A 13885-nucleotide genomic window follows, 5' to 3' on the forward strand; every position below is an offset into this window, starting at 1 on the left:
GTGAATAATTGGATATCTATTGCATTTCCTTGTGAGAGTTTCTGAAATGGAAGGAATTATGTGATTTTGTTAGGTGAAGTGAATTTTAAAGTGGTTGTGATTTTGCAAGTGAGGCCCTTAAGGAGCCACACGAGCACACTTCTTTCTGCTGTATAATGAGAAGATTGCATCAGTGCACAGTGAAGAATCACTAGTTTGATTGAGTCTTGATTGCATGTAAACTTCTCTAATATGCTCTAAAGATGACTGTTTGATGACACTGTAAAGAAGCTGAAGATAAAGAGTGCCCCCACTTGTATTTGTGGGCCACGAAAATGTCAATTTGGCCCCTCAAATAGAAGTTGTCTCAATTGGAGTTGCTGTTTTCTAGCTGTAAAGTTTGGCCTTAAAAACGACAGCCAACAGGTGCATGTATACCATCATCATCATTGATCCTTTTTGGGCTTTTGGGGGAGCAGTCTTTTCTGCCATGTGTTGTAGAAGCATTCAATCGATTTGAATATAATTATATAGCAATAGAGCATATGATCATTAGGATAATTGTGGGAAAGGGGCTGTCAAGTCAGATTGATCTTCTGTGTTATCTCACCTCATTCACAATCTGGTCTTCTAATGTCAGATGCCAAGTGCTAATCAACTCCATTAAATTACCAAAAAAGCGATGCGTAGGCTACCAGCTGTACTTGTAAAATAATAGCAATTCTCGGTGTATGTATTGTAACAGAAATTTTTTATCTGAATTAATTTTGATCGAACCAAATCAATCACAATGCAAGTGTGAAATTGGTTACTTTTTTTTTAGTTATACACCAATTACACAAACATATTATACTTGATACATAACTGATTCAGGTTCAACCAAGTCGGATCCAAACTAAAATTTTTTGAAATTTAACTTGCAAGAGGGTGTTGAGCAACTGGGCCCGTGTGTGTGATGGCAGGGAAAAGGAAGGGGTCACCCCACTAACTCAGCAATAACGAAAGCTGAGTTCGTAGTCACTGAAATTTTCTACATACCACTGGCAAGTCGCCAATACATCACTGATTCACGACCAACCGAAGCCCCAAATGAAGGGATTTCCCTCTCATATGCTTCTTCCCTAACTAGGTTAACTGTGACCAAATATTAGTTAAACTCATATGTTAGTATATACTAATCATTTTCACATAAATGGCCGGAAATAAACAATGAAATCTTCAAAGACTTGACACTAACCAACACCATTATTAGACACATCTCAAAACTTTAGTAAAACAATTAGTTTATATGATGATAAATCCCAAACTGATCACCTTCAACTAACCCCCAACCCCCACCCCACAAAATAAGAAAAGAAACCTGGAAAGGTTCAAAACTGAATAGGAAGATAAAGACAGATGCCACCCAATAATCAAATTCCACAGAAAAGGACAGGACATGGGGGGGTTGAATTTGAAGCGTGAGCAGCCAGTCTCCAAATGAATTTTTTCATCTAAAACATCAGATGATAAACAACTTCCCTTTCAAAACCTTTTCTTGTTCAATGCCACCGACAGCAGCTGTTGGGTGGCACCGAAACATTGAGTTGTAGTAATTAGTATCTAGTCCTCACGGCTTTAAAGAGTACAATGGGGGAAAACACACATTGCAAACTTTCCCAACTGTCCGAAACTTCTTATTCTGAATCAATGAAGCTCAATTATGTTGTTTAATGGACATTGGACAGCACTAACATATGCTCCCACTCTCCACAATAGGAAATCCTTTCCAAATATTCTAAGTACTCTGTATCTTGGCGTGTTAATAATTACCTTCTAAAGTCTACCTCCAAATAAGTAATAATAAACCTCTCAAAGTGGGGAGAGCAAACTTCTCATTTCTCACCAACGACAGAGCACCAACCTACCCAGAACATGTGTGCCACACACCCTATAATGGCCCAACCACTATTCACACAAAAGAATCGCTTATATCAATTCCATAGAAAATACAGTTCCACCATTAATTTTCCAATTAGAAACAACCACCCTCACTATCAATCAAAGGGTACATATATTATCTTGTATCTTGGCCATATCAAACAACTCCCATGTTAACGTTCCACTGTAAAAGTAAAGATCCCTTTCTTCTCGGCTCGCGGAACGTAAAGCTTCTCACCCCACCCAAAATAGCTTGGTGCTCTTTGGGAAATTTGATGAAGTCCATATAAATTTGTATCCACATGAATCGCGAATTATTGAATTAACATATAATGATAATGTCATTTGTGATGTAACGGTTCGTGACTCATGTGTGTACAAACTCATATAGACGGCATCTCTGAACCTGTGCTCTTTTCCTTTTCTTTTGATGGTTGAGTCTATTGTTGAGAATTCCCACCCAACTGCCTTTTGGTATATAGAGGTATAGCAAATTTTCATGTCACCCACAGGTATATGTCTCATTCATAGGAAAAATAATACCTTCAGCTAACAAGTACACACATGAAATTACTAAAATAGATGCAAGTAGACCGACAACAACATTGAGACTTCTCATCATTTTTGTCAGCTAACTAAGCTATATTCAAAGTCTTTTCGTCATTTTGTTTCAGCCCCCAACACAGTATTTCCAGTCGATTCCGACTTAAAAAGAAATCAAGAGAACAACTTTAACATTTCAAACACAGCTGAACGAATAGTATCCCTCTAATTCAGTCTTATTATCAAAAGGGAGAGAACAATAGAGTTCTAGTACAAATTGATACCATGTAATGAGTAATCACCATTGAAATAAAAGTTTTGAAGATGGAATTAATAATTGAACACAGGGAAAAATTATAATCAAATAAGGAAAAATGAAGAAAATAAAGAGCAAATATAATTAAAAAAAGGTCACTGGAGGAATTTACCGGCGGAAGACAGCTATTACAGGGGAGAGCAAAAATTTTCACGCCGAGTGCGCGAACAAATCGAATGGCGCCCACAACGAGTCGAGTGGACAAGGCCGTTTTGAGTCGAGCCGAAGCCAGGGCTTGCCGCTGCCGCTCCAGTGCAGCAGGCTTACTGGACCAGGATGGAGGTCCCTGCAGCTCCCCCACACATTATCCCCTCCCAAACCATGCTGATTCCACCTGTGCTCGATGGGCGCCACGTGTCCGGCGAACACCAGTAGAAACGGCGGCAGGGAACCCAGCTCGTAGATCCGGCTTATGCTTGTCTTCTGTATTTCCATCCATCTCTCTATCCGCCGCGTGTACCCGTACCGCCTCCACTTAGCCAGATCCATCACCATCACGCCCGTATTAAAGTAACAAGGATTCCGACCCGCAAACACGCCGGACAATCTAGAATCCGACCAGAAATGTTCAGTGAAATATTTTGTGAAATTGGCGTGGCAATACTCCGGTGCACCGATTGTTTTCCCCCCTAAGCTGGTACTCCAGAGCTTTGATATATCGTCCACCACTACCAGATCCGAGTCCAAGTAGATAACTCTTGTTACACAAGTTTCTAGAAGATCCGCTAAATAATTTCGAGCATAGTTTAACGGCTGTTCAAGCGCTAGTCTGACGGAGCTTGAGATCAGGTTCCGCACTCTTTCCGGATCGAAATAATAAACTCTGAACTTTAACTCAGGGAAAGTCGATCGGACTAGGCTTTCGAGACCCATATCCGGGACCAGGAAATGGAAAAACACGCTTTCCGGGCACTTAGAGTGCTGCAGAATCGAATGGACGGCGGCAATTGAGCCACGGAGATATTCGACGTCTAGCGTAATGGCTACATGAACGAGAGATGGATCACAGACACTGGATTTTTCTAATTCCGATAAGCGACACTCATTAGCATTGCGGAATACCGGGGCTTTTCGGAAGTAGAAGTTGTCGAACGAATGTGCGGATATGGAGAGCCTCCGATGAGAATCAGACCTAATTGCCTCCGCCGGAGGGAAGGAGTGAAGAGAAGGTGAGAGTATAACCATCACCATTGCTGCGGAGAAAAACCCAGAAAATCTCATTATCCACAGCATTCTTGTCCCTCTGTAGAATAGTTTCTGCTTTCTTCTCCTCGATTTAAAATCGAAACGATCGGACAGGAGGAACGCTAGAGTCCCTCTGAGGTCCGCCAGTGTGCGATGCGGATACAGCACACAACACAACACACTCAACACCGGGAGAAATTTACGAAACCATAAAAATGAATCCCAAATCCCAATGAGCAATGGCGTTTGTAGATAGTTCTTTCTCCCTAACAGCGTGCCGTAGGAAACAAGCGAGGTCCCATCAGAAAGCAGGTGATGCGAGAGGAATTAAGAATCACTCCAAGAACGTAAGAAGGAACTTGAAATGAGGAGAACAAAGAGAAGGTGTTGGGCGTTTAATATTCGCCGACGTGCGCTGCAGTCACACACAGTCGACACACACACACACACACACTCTCCTCCCCCCCCTCTCTCTCTCTTTCTCACCAGTGACTTCCAACAGGGGAGAGAGAGACCGAGAGAGAGTTTCTAGTAAGGGTTTTTCGCTTTTTGTGTTTTGTATTTTGTATTTTCCCAATTATTAATTAATAATAACTTTATTAGCATAAATTTAGTAATAAAAAGATAATCATTCCCCCATTAAAAATAATAATTGTAATTAATTAAATTAAACATGAGATTAGAGACAAGCCAGCTATTATGTCACAATGACAATTATGACCCCACACGTCCATACAAGAAACACAGCCTCACTGTACACATGCCCCATCCCATCATCTTCTTCAATCCTTTTCTTTTTATTATAAATCCAATTAATCCACCACCACTCCTCTACCTATAATTAAATCAATTTTACAAATGAAAATTTATATACGATTAAAATTCAATTAATTAATTAATTAATATAAGTGAAAAATTGAGAATAATTTTATTGTGATTAACGGTTACAAATCAATACGCGCCAAGCAGCCTCCTATGATAGCAAATTACCCCCTGCAAAAAAAAAATAGCAATTTTACAACTGTACCAATTTACCTCCCTATATTTTCTAAAGGGATAATTACACTCTTTTTCTCTATAGTTTAAAAAATTATATCTAGCACTTCTAAAATTTGCTCCGTGTAACAAGTAAGCTTCTCAGTTAGTCAAAATTCACCGAATTTACTGATATTGAAATTACTTCATTTTAAATTTACAAAAAGATAAATTGTTATTTTTCTTTCATAATTTATTCATTTTCAACATCACAAAAGGATAAATTACATTAAACCACTGGAGTTAATTACTAAGGAAACAGGTGTTGATTGTTTGGAATTTTCATTCTGAAAAATAAAGGACTTGGGCTGTCGTACAGTATTTGGTATGACAAAAGTGAGCAAAACCGTCGTCGCTTTGCTCAACTCTATTTGGTACAGAATCAAGTTGTCGCCCTTTTCATCTCTTACTTTATTTTTTTATCTCTTTTTACCTTATCTTGTGTCTTTTTTAGTTACTCTTTTCTCCTCAAAGATATATAAAGTCATAGGCCAGAAAAATATGACCCTAACCTTATTAAGCTTTGCCCCATCACATTCTCACAGATTCAAATCTTTATTGTGGTGGAATAAAGTGGAATGTTCTCTATAAATGTTACTATTTGCTGCTCTCTGCCTCGTAATTTTACTTACTTGACCTATCTTAAAGTTATATTTAAAATCTTTCGGGTAAATTACATTTATCGTTTTTTTAAGTTTGATATAGTAATAAATGCCTTCTTTTGATATACGATGTAATTGTCTAATTTTTAGACAGTAAGATGAAAATGTCAATTTTAGTTTTACTAAAATTTTAATTTATTTTGTAAGAAAATATAAAAGCATCTGTTGGGCGGACGTTATAATAAAAAGAATATATAAAATTATGGTGTTGGACGGATGTTATTATAGAACAATAGGTTAGTTACACTTAGACCTTCTCTAAAAATGCTAAATTGCACTTTTCCCCCATTTTTTTTTTTGAAATTACACTTACACCTTATTCGAGAATTCTCACTTTACACCCGACCTCATTTCGTTAGGGTTTGGATAAAAAATGCTGACAAAAGCAAAGAAAAGTTCATAAATTTTCAGTTTTGCTCCTCATTTAATATTTTCATGTATATTTTTGTACTTATAAATGGATAAATATAATATATATATATATAGAGTGGGGTTAAACATCATTACATATTTTTCTTCATAAGTACAAATTATTCCATGAAAATATTAAACGATGGGTAAAATTAGAAATTTATGTAATTTGTTTGGCTAACGTCAATATTTTTCATTCAAATCCTAACAAAAGAAGGCCAGGTCTAAACAGTGACTTTTCAGAGTGGGTGTAAGTGTAATCCAACAACTTCTTTTGGGGAGACTGTAATTTCGTACTTTTCAGAGGGGTAACTAACCCTAGAAAAATTTTAAAAAGCATAAAAAAAAAATTACAATTCAGGATTTAAAAGGACATTTTGAACAATTCAATACAAAAATTTGGACGAAAATCATGATAGAAGCTAACAAAAGTTGTTGGACAGACATCATTATCAAGGGTTCACATTAATTTCCCAAATCATATAAATATTTGTAATTATATCAAATCTCATGTAAACTCGACGTAACTTACACCTACCGTCGTGATTCCACCATTAATATAACCCATAAACGAAATTGTTCCAATTACAATTTCCTCCCTACTAATCAAAGAAATTCCCAATTTTGAGTGAAATAGGCAAACATGATCATACATGGCAATAATATCATAAAATCAACATGTTTTAGGTATGAGTGTAGTGTGGCAGTGCATGTTTGTTCTTAAAACATTAAACCTTCAAAGATTCTGTATGTTACTGTCATTATGAAATGCTGTACCAAAATATCCACACATGGGCTTATACATTGATTATTCAGACTATGATCCTCAGCAGCATCAAATTGCAGATACGCATTGAATAATTAGATGAAGTACTCTTAACAGCATTCAAACTGCCGCAACCGGACAGCAAACCCACACAGAACTAAGAACAAGGGACCGCCTGGTTGGGGATGGTATCCTAGGCTGCCACCCTTAATGCTTGTCCTCTTGCCCCTTTTTGGAGTAATCAAATTCAAGTACCCAATTATTAAGAAAATTGTAATTTCGATCCCAAAATATAGAATGAATTGCAATATCTGTCTCGTATATTTTACGAAAGTCAACATAAGTCTCACGGTTTAGAAAAGTGTTGGAAAGTTAATCTCGTTGCAACATTGGTTTCATATTTTAGGAAAACGTTGCAAAGTTAGTCCCACGCTTTAAAAAAACGCTGCAGAGTTAATCCCAGAGTTAGCCTAAAATGTTGTGTATTTTTTTTATGGTGGAACTAACTTTGGAGTGTTTTCAAAAGTGTGAGGTCGTGATTGGCAATTTTAGAAAGTACGAGCCTGATATTGTAAATCGTTTTATACTTTGGGACCAAAATTATAATTTTTCCTCCAATTATTGTTTACTAGTTTTTTGTATCATACTCTATATGTATGCAACTTCTATAAATATCATTTAAAATACAAAAATTATAAAATATTTATTATTTAATAAAGTATATATAAAATAATAAGTCGATATTAAATTTATAAAAATTAGTGACAAAAGAATGAATGAAAATTAAAAAAAATAACTATTGAAAGATAGTGGGGGTGGAAATTAATAAATAAATTAATAAATATTAAACTTGACATATCAAAATAATTGAAGTACCAATTCATCCATTTTTTAATTATATACTAATGTGTGTTGACATACTTAAATGAGTGCGCATAATTAAATAAAAATTTTAGGGAATAATTCATATTTCTAAAAATATATTTTAATTGAAGAAAATAAAAATATTAAAAGTTAATGAAAGTTAAAAAAATGGGCAAATTTGGGGGCTTAGATCAGTGGTTTGGAATGCAGAAGAGTGGGAGGATGAGAAGTTAGTAAATTAATAAATAAATTAAATACTAAAAATATATAAATTAGCTGATTGATAAAAACTGAGACAACAAAGCGGTGCTCTCACATAATAATAGCTAATAAGTGTGGTATATCTGCATAATTTTTAAAAATAAATTAATATAAAACATTTATATAAATTGTATTATTAATTTTTGTAGTTTTAAAAAAGTATCTAAATATATATATGAAGATAATAAATTAATATAAATATTTTGATTCATAAAAGAATTTGACAAACAATAATAAATAATGTAGAAAAACTAAAAAAAAATGCATTAAAGAAAATAACCACAAAAAAGTAGTTATGAAAAAATCATGATAAATGGACAACTTAAGAAATAAATAATTAATTAATTTAAAAAATAAATGACATACCAAAATTAAGTGAGACACAAAAAATATGCTCTCATTTAATATACTAGTTGTTGTTGCACCCGGTTCCCTCGAGCATATAAAAAATTATAGTATAAGATGAAGAGGAAAAATTATAAAAAAGCACAAAAAACGTAGGGAGATGATGAAAAAGAAAGAAGTATGTGAGGAAAAAAATATGGTGTGAAATAAGAAAGAAAAAAAAATATAATTGTGGATATATTAAAAATATGAAAGCTTATAAGAAAAAATAAATATGGATAATGTGAGAGATAAAAAATTAATTGTAATAGGATTTATTAAAAATTATGAAAGTTTGTGAGGGCGAAAGTGGAGTAAAATAGAGTAGTGGGTTGAGGAAAAAAATTATAATTATAAAATAATTAAAAAATATTATATTTACTATTATGGGCAATTATTTTTGAAAGAATAAAGTGAATGAAATGATAAAATGGGACAATAAAAAATTAACATGATCGATGAATTGTTTTTAATTATAATATAGAAGTATAGATAAGGTAATAAATAGTTAGAGGGTGAATCAATTTATCCCCTGTGATATTGAAAATGAGCATATTACCCTTATATGAGAAAAATATAGCAATTTGCCCTCTTATACTTTTTAAAATGAAGCAATTTACATCTTATGCAGGTAAGTATGTTGTTACATTTTCAAAAATATAGGGAGGTAAATTGTTATATTTTAAAAAATATGGGGAGGTAAATCTCTTTTTGTTTTTTTTTATAAAGGGATAATTTGCTCATTTATTATATCATAAGGGGGTTACTTGCATTTTTTCCAATAGTTAGATATTTATGTTTATGTTGAATGGTGGTTGTACATTGTACGTTGTACGTCAGAAAATGAAAGAGGGCCGGAAACATAGACCAGGAAGCACAGGATCCAGATTCCAGCGCAGCTTAGATGCATGCGGTTCCCTGAGCATGCGAGTGGGTGGACGCGACACACCCACCAGCGGTGCGTTCACACGAGGAGAATCCAAGGCATGAGATTCTTTTGTCATGTCGAAAAGTGGAGCAGGCGTACGTACGTGCGCCTGCGCCGCAGCGTCGACAGTGGAAAAGTACTGCATTGGCCCGTACGATATGCTCCACCATTGCCAGCCTGGTCTCCACCGCATCCCATCTGTCAATGCTGCTATACCTCAGCTTCACTTCAATTCATCCATACAGATTCCATTTCCTTAAGATTTGAATTAAAAAGTTGATTTTGGGCATATCTTGTGCATGTTATTGTTATACATTCCAAAATTAAATTGTAATTCCAAAAGAAAAAGTGATAATTCCTTTATCCCATGTTTGGAGAATTACCAATTTTTACTAACTCAATTAACAAAAACGACTCACTTTTAATTAAATAGTTACGAGTTCGATTCTCTTTATTGATATGAATATTAATTAAAAATGGATAGTCAGTAAGTATTTCTGTAAACGGTCTATAGTACTGAGATTAAATTTAGACCCATGACGATAATTGAATTAAGAATGAAACTTTTCTTTTCTCCTTTATAATAACCACAAAAGAAAAGTAAAAAAGAGATAAGAATTTATAGATTATTAGGATTTGTCATTATATTTTTTTTTGTTTTCTTCATAAAATAGTTGTTAGGAGTTAATGCTTTTGCATAATTATCACTTTTACGTAAATTAGTTAGAAGCAGTGCGTTGCACGTGATTTGTATTATTTAAATAAAATTATTATATTATAATAATAAACTAAATTTATTTATAAAAATGTATCGACAAAATTTAATAAGTACTTTATAAATTAAAACAAATTACAAAGTATAATATACCTTTAATAATAAAATACTATTTCTCCGGCTTTATTAATTACTTTATATTATAAGAAACTATATTATTTCTACAGACAATATATGCATTTTTTTAAGTATAAATAAACGTCAATTCATATCACTACAAGAAAACAGGGTATCAGAGACCAAAATTTAGAGACGGAACAAAATCCGTCTTTATCAGAGACGGATTTAGCACGGAACTCTTTTTTATGATAAATTATTAATAATTTTTATTTTAGAGACGGATTTATAATTTCGCTAAATTCCATCTCTATTTCCGTCTCTGATACTGTTAAATGATTGCTTAAAAATTGAGATGGCTGAGACTTGGTTATTTCCGTCTCTGTTTCCGTAGCTAATTTTTTATTTAATTTAGCCACGGAAATTTCCGTCTCTGATGGTGTAAATAGAGATTTTTTTATTTATTAAAATATTAAAACACAAAAATAAGATTTTTTTTATTTATGTAATAATAATTAAGTTGTAATTATATAACATGATAATATATATATTTGTATAATTATAATGTATTTTTAATTTTAATTAATTACAATAAAACTAAAAGTAAACTTTTTATTATTATTTTTATATATTTTTATTTTTGAATTTTTTATATATTTTATTTTATATTTAATATTTGATAAATTTTATAATCAAAATTGACCATATATTATAATTATTAATCAGTATCATATATTTTATTTTGGATAATAATAAAATATGGTACTTTTACATTATATATAAGTAAATTTGGAAAAAGATAATTATATACATACACAATAAACTTACAAAAAGACACACACACACACACACATTTATACGTATATAAAATGACTAAGACTGATAAACAAAAAATATATGGTGATGATTTATATAGAGAAGTAATACATACAAATATTTAGGAGTATGTGCATTATATACTTTATGATAGAGAAATACATTAAAGTAAATGTGATGCGAGCAAAAAATATATGGTGCTCGGTCCACTTGGAGTGAAAAATAGTGAAATAAATGCTAGAAGATAAAAGAGTATATAAGTAAAATGAGAGTGTGATTTCTTGTTTTGCTTGCATAAATGAAAGATTGATATAAAGAAAATATCTAAGTACGAATATACAAAGTTTCCTTTGGCTAAAGTGGTAGCATGAAGGTAAAAGTTAGTACGTAGGCTCAATAGTATAAAACCATGTGTTCTTCCGCTGGGGTGGAGCTCTCTATTTATAAACAAATTGAGGCGGATCTATTTTTCCATATTCTAAAGCTGGAGGAACGACTTATCGAGGGCGGTCGTAGATCAGGAAGAGGTGAGGTTGTGGCCTAGCCTGAAAGCAAGTCAAGAAAAGATTGTTAAGTAAAAGCGGTTGCTATTTAATTAGCTTCTGGAACAGGAAAAACCCTTCCCTTTTCTTTTGATTTGAATGCCGGACCTTCTTCTCGAGATCAAGGATCACGAGGTAAAAAAAAAGTTAATAAGTGAAAGACTACTCTCTTTTACTCGTTTGAGTATAAGTATACTACTATTGAAAGACGACATTTTCGGTCAACTTGGGGACACCCAATTCCTATATAACATCGAATTCTGCGGTAGGGCGATATCAGATACTGAGTAGGTGGCAGGAGTGGTATCAGCAATCCAGTTAAGCAACATTATACTCTAACAGAAGTACAAGATGGCAACCATTGCTTTACAAAAGTCTAAAAGGAAAAATGCCAAATCCATGGGCAATGAGTTTCGATATATTGGGTGTATCTGTATTCATAGAAGCTTTAATTTTCGTATTTATCTTAATTGTTGGTTTAGTTTATACATGGCTAAAGCGAGCATTGGAATGGTCTTAGTGAAAAAAGTGTGTGCCTCAGTTGCAGTATTATGGAGCTTGAAGACGATGAACAGTGCACAAATTAGCTAAGGCATGAAGAAGTTGCTACTTGTAGAACAATTGACACTAACACTTTAGTTAGTGAATAACGCTTTTATTAGTGCTTTCCATCTTACGTTTTTTTGGCTCAGACATTCATAGGCGTTTTCTTGCACAGACACGCTTCTGTTAGTATTTTGACACTTTTAGCTTTGGCTTCACTAGCCATTGTAGAAATGGTTGAGAATAACTACCTTTTCCTTCTCTTTGCTGTATATATACACAACAACTGCAATAACTCTGTATTGATTTTTCTACCTGATTTGAATGAGAATGAAAGTTTTATTTGAGAATTTATCTTCTTGACATGGTACCAGAGCCATTAGTAGATGGTTCTTGTTATCACCTCAGTTCTTTCTCAAAATTCTTGATAATTTCAGAGTGTAGAATCACTACACATCTGCTCAAGAAATCGAAATGAGTAATACCAAGAAAAGTATTGATGAAGCAGAGCTCATCAGGATGCAAATATCAGAAAATACTGGTGCATCACTGGTCTCTTCAGTTTTGAATGGAAAAAATTGTCTTTCCTGGAGTAAAGCCATGAGAATTGCATTGGGGGCCAAGATGAAGGTTGAATATATCGACGGAGAAAGCGAGAAACCGCAAAAGAATTCAAATAATTACAAACAGTGGTTAAGAAATGACTGTCTTGTTACCTCTTGGATTCTTAATTCTGTCTCCAAAGATATTGCAGAAAATTTTATTTTCACTAATTCTGCTAGAGAACTTTGGGTGGAATTAGAAAAGCACCTTGGAGAAAAGCACTTCAGTGGAGTGTAAATGCCTCATTGCATTCCGTGGTAGTACTTGTAGAACTTCAAAACTTCTAACGCCATTAGGCGAGCATGGGTGAAAAAATAAAATATTAGTGTAAATGGATACAATAACTCTTTAAAATCTGCACAAGGGTAAAATTATCCAAAAAACCATTCGTGGTCCTAATTTAAAAGGTTTTGCAAGAGATTGGACTAAATTGAAAATGCGTACACACAATGGACTAAAATTGAATGCTAGAAAACTTAATGGACAAAATAATATTTGTCCCTTAATATTATGTAACAGTTTTAATTAATTGCAACGGGCTATTGTAACGGACAGCCTCTCGCGGATTTTTTTAGTGCTACAAAATATTTGTAACGGTTTACCTGGTGGCCGTTACAACTTGTAACGACCTTTATATCGACCCTAAAAGCCATTAGAATACTTGACCAAATGCAGAAAATGAGTTTGGACCTTTTTTTAGAACGGTCAAATTAATTTTGACATATTTATCATTGAAACAACTATTGTAACACACATACTTATGGGATTGCTTCAACTTGGGAACACACTTTTGACTTCTTTTTGTAACGGCCATGCATTATGTTGTAAGGTTTTTTTCCCTAGATTTGTAATACTTTTTTCAGCATTTTTGTAGCTATGGCCTTTGTAGCTCCTTGTTTGAACATTGGTGTAGTTTTGTACCGACCTTCGTTACTATTTTTTATGCTGTTTTAGTAATGATATTTTGGACGGCCTTTTTAAAAATCGATAATTCCCTTTTATACGGTATTTGGAACGACTTTCGTAGTTATATAATAGTAAATCATATCTAAAAAATGGTTACGAAAGCCATTACAAAAATAAAATATTTTCTATATTATTTATTTGTATTTAATTTATTTTAATATTTATTTTTGTATAAATAAATTATTGAATATTTTGTTATATATATTTAGTTTAATTTCTTAAATGTGAAGTATTATATAAAAAATATATTATATAGTAAGAAAATAAAAATAAATTAATTAATAAAATAAATCTATTTTTATAAATAAAAAAAATCCTAATCTAAATCA

At 33.2% G+C, this 13885-nt stretch overlaps 1 protein-coding gene across 1 annotated transcript; it reads right to left on the reverse strand.

Moving 5' to 3' along the window:
* Positions 1 to 2649: 2649 nt before the first annotated feature.
* LOC105165204 (putative galacturonosyltransferase-like 7) lies at positions 2650 to 4485 on the reverse strand. The gene has a single exon (XM_020694897.2). It carries the CDS (start codon positions 3989 to 3991, stop codon positions 2909 to 2911), a length of 1083 nt encoding a protein of 360 aa, XP_020550556.2. The 5' UTR covers positions 3992 to 4485; the 3' UTR covers positions 2650 to 2908.
* Between the last annotated feature and the right edge of the window lie 9400 nt (positions 4486 to 13885).

The sequence above is a fragment of the Sesamum indicum genome, linkage group LG6, assembly GCF_026168435.1.
Source record: "Sesamum indicum cultivar Baizhima isolate 11 linkage group LG6, ASM2616843v1, whole genome shotgun sequence".
NCBI classification, from domain to species: domain Eukaryota; kingdom Viridiplantae; phylum Streptophyta; class Magnoliopsida; order Lamiales; family Pedaliaceae; genus Sesamum; species Sesamum indicum.

Coding starts and splice junctions, on each gene's coding strand:
- LOC105165204 (XM_020694897.2), bottom strand. CDS start 3,991: ATGCTGTGGATAATGAGATTTTCTGGGTTTTTCTCCGCAGCAATGGTG.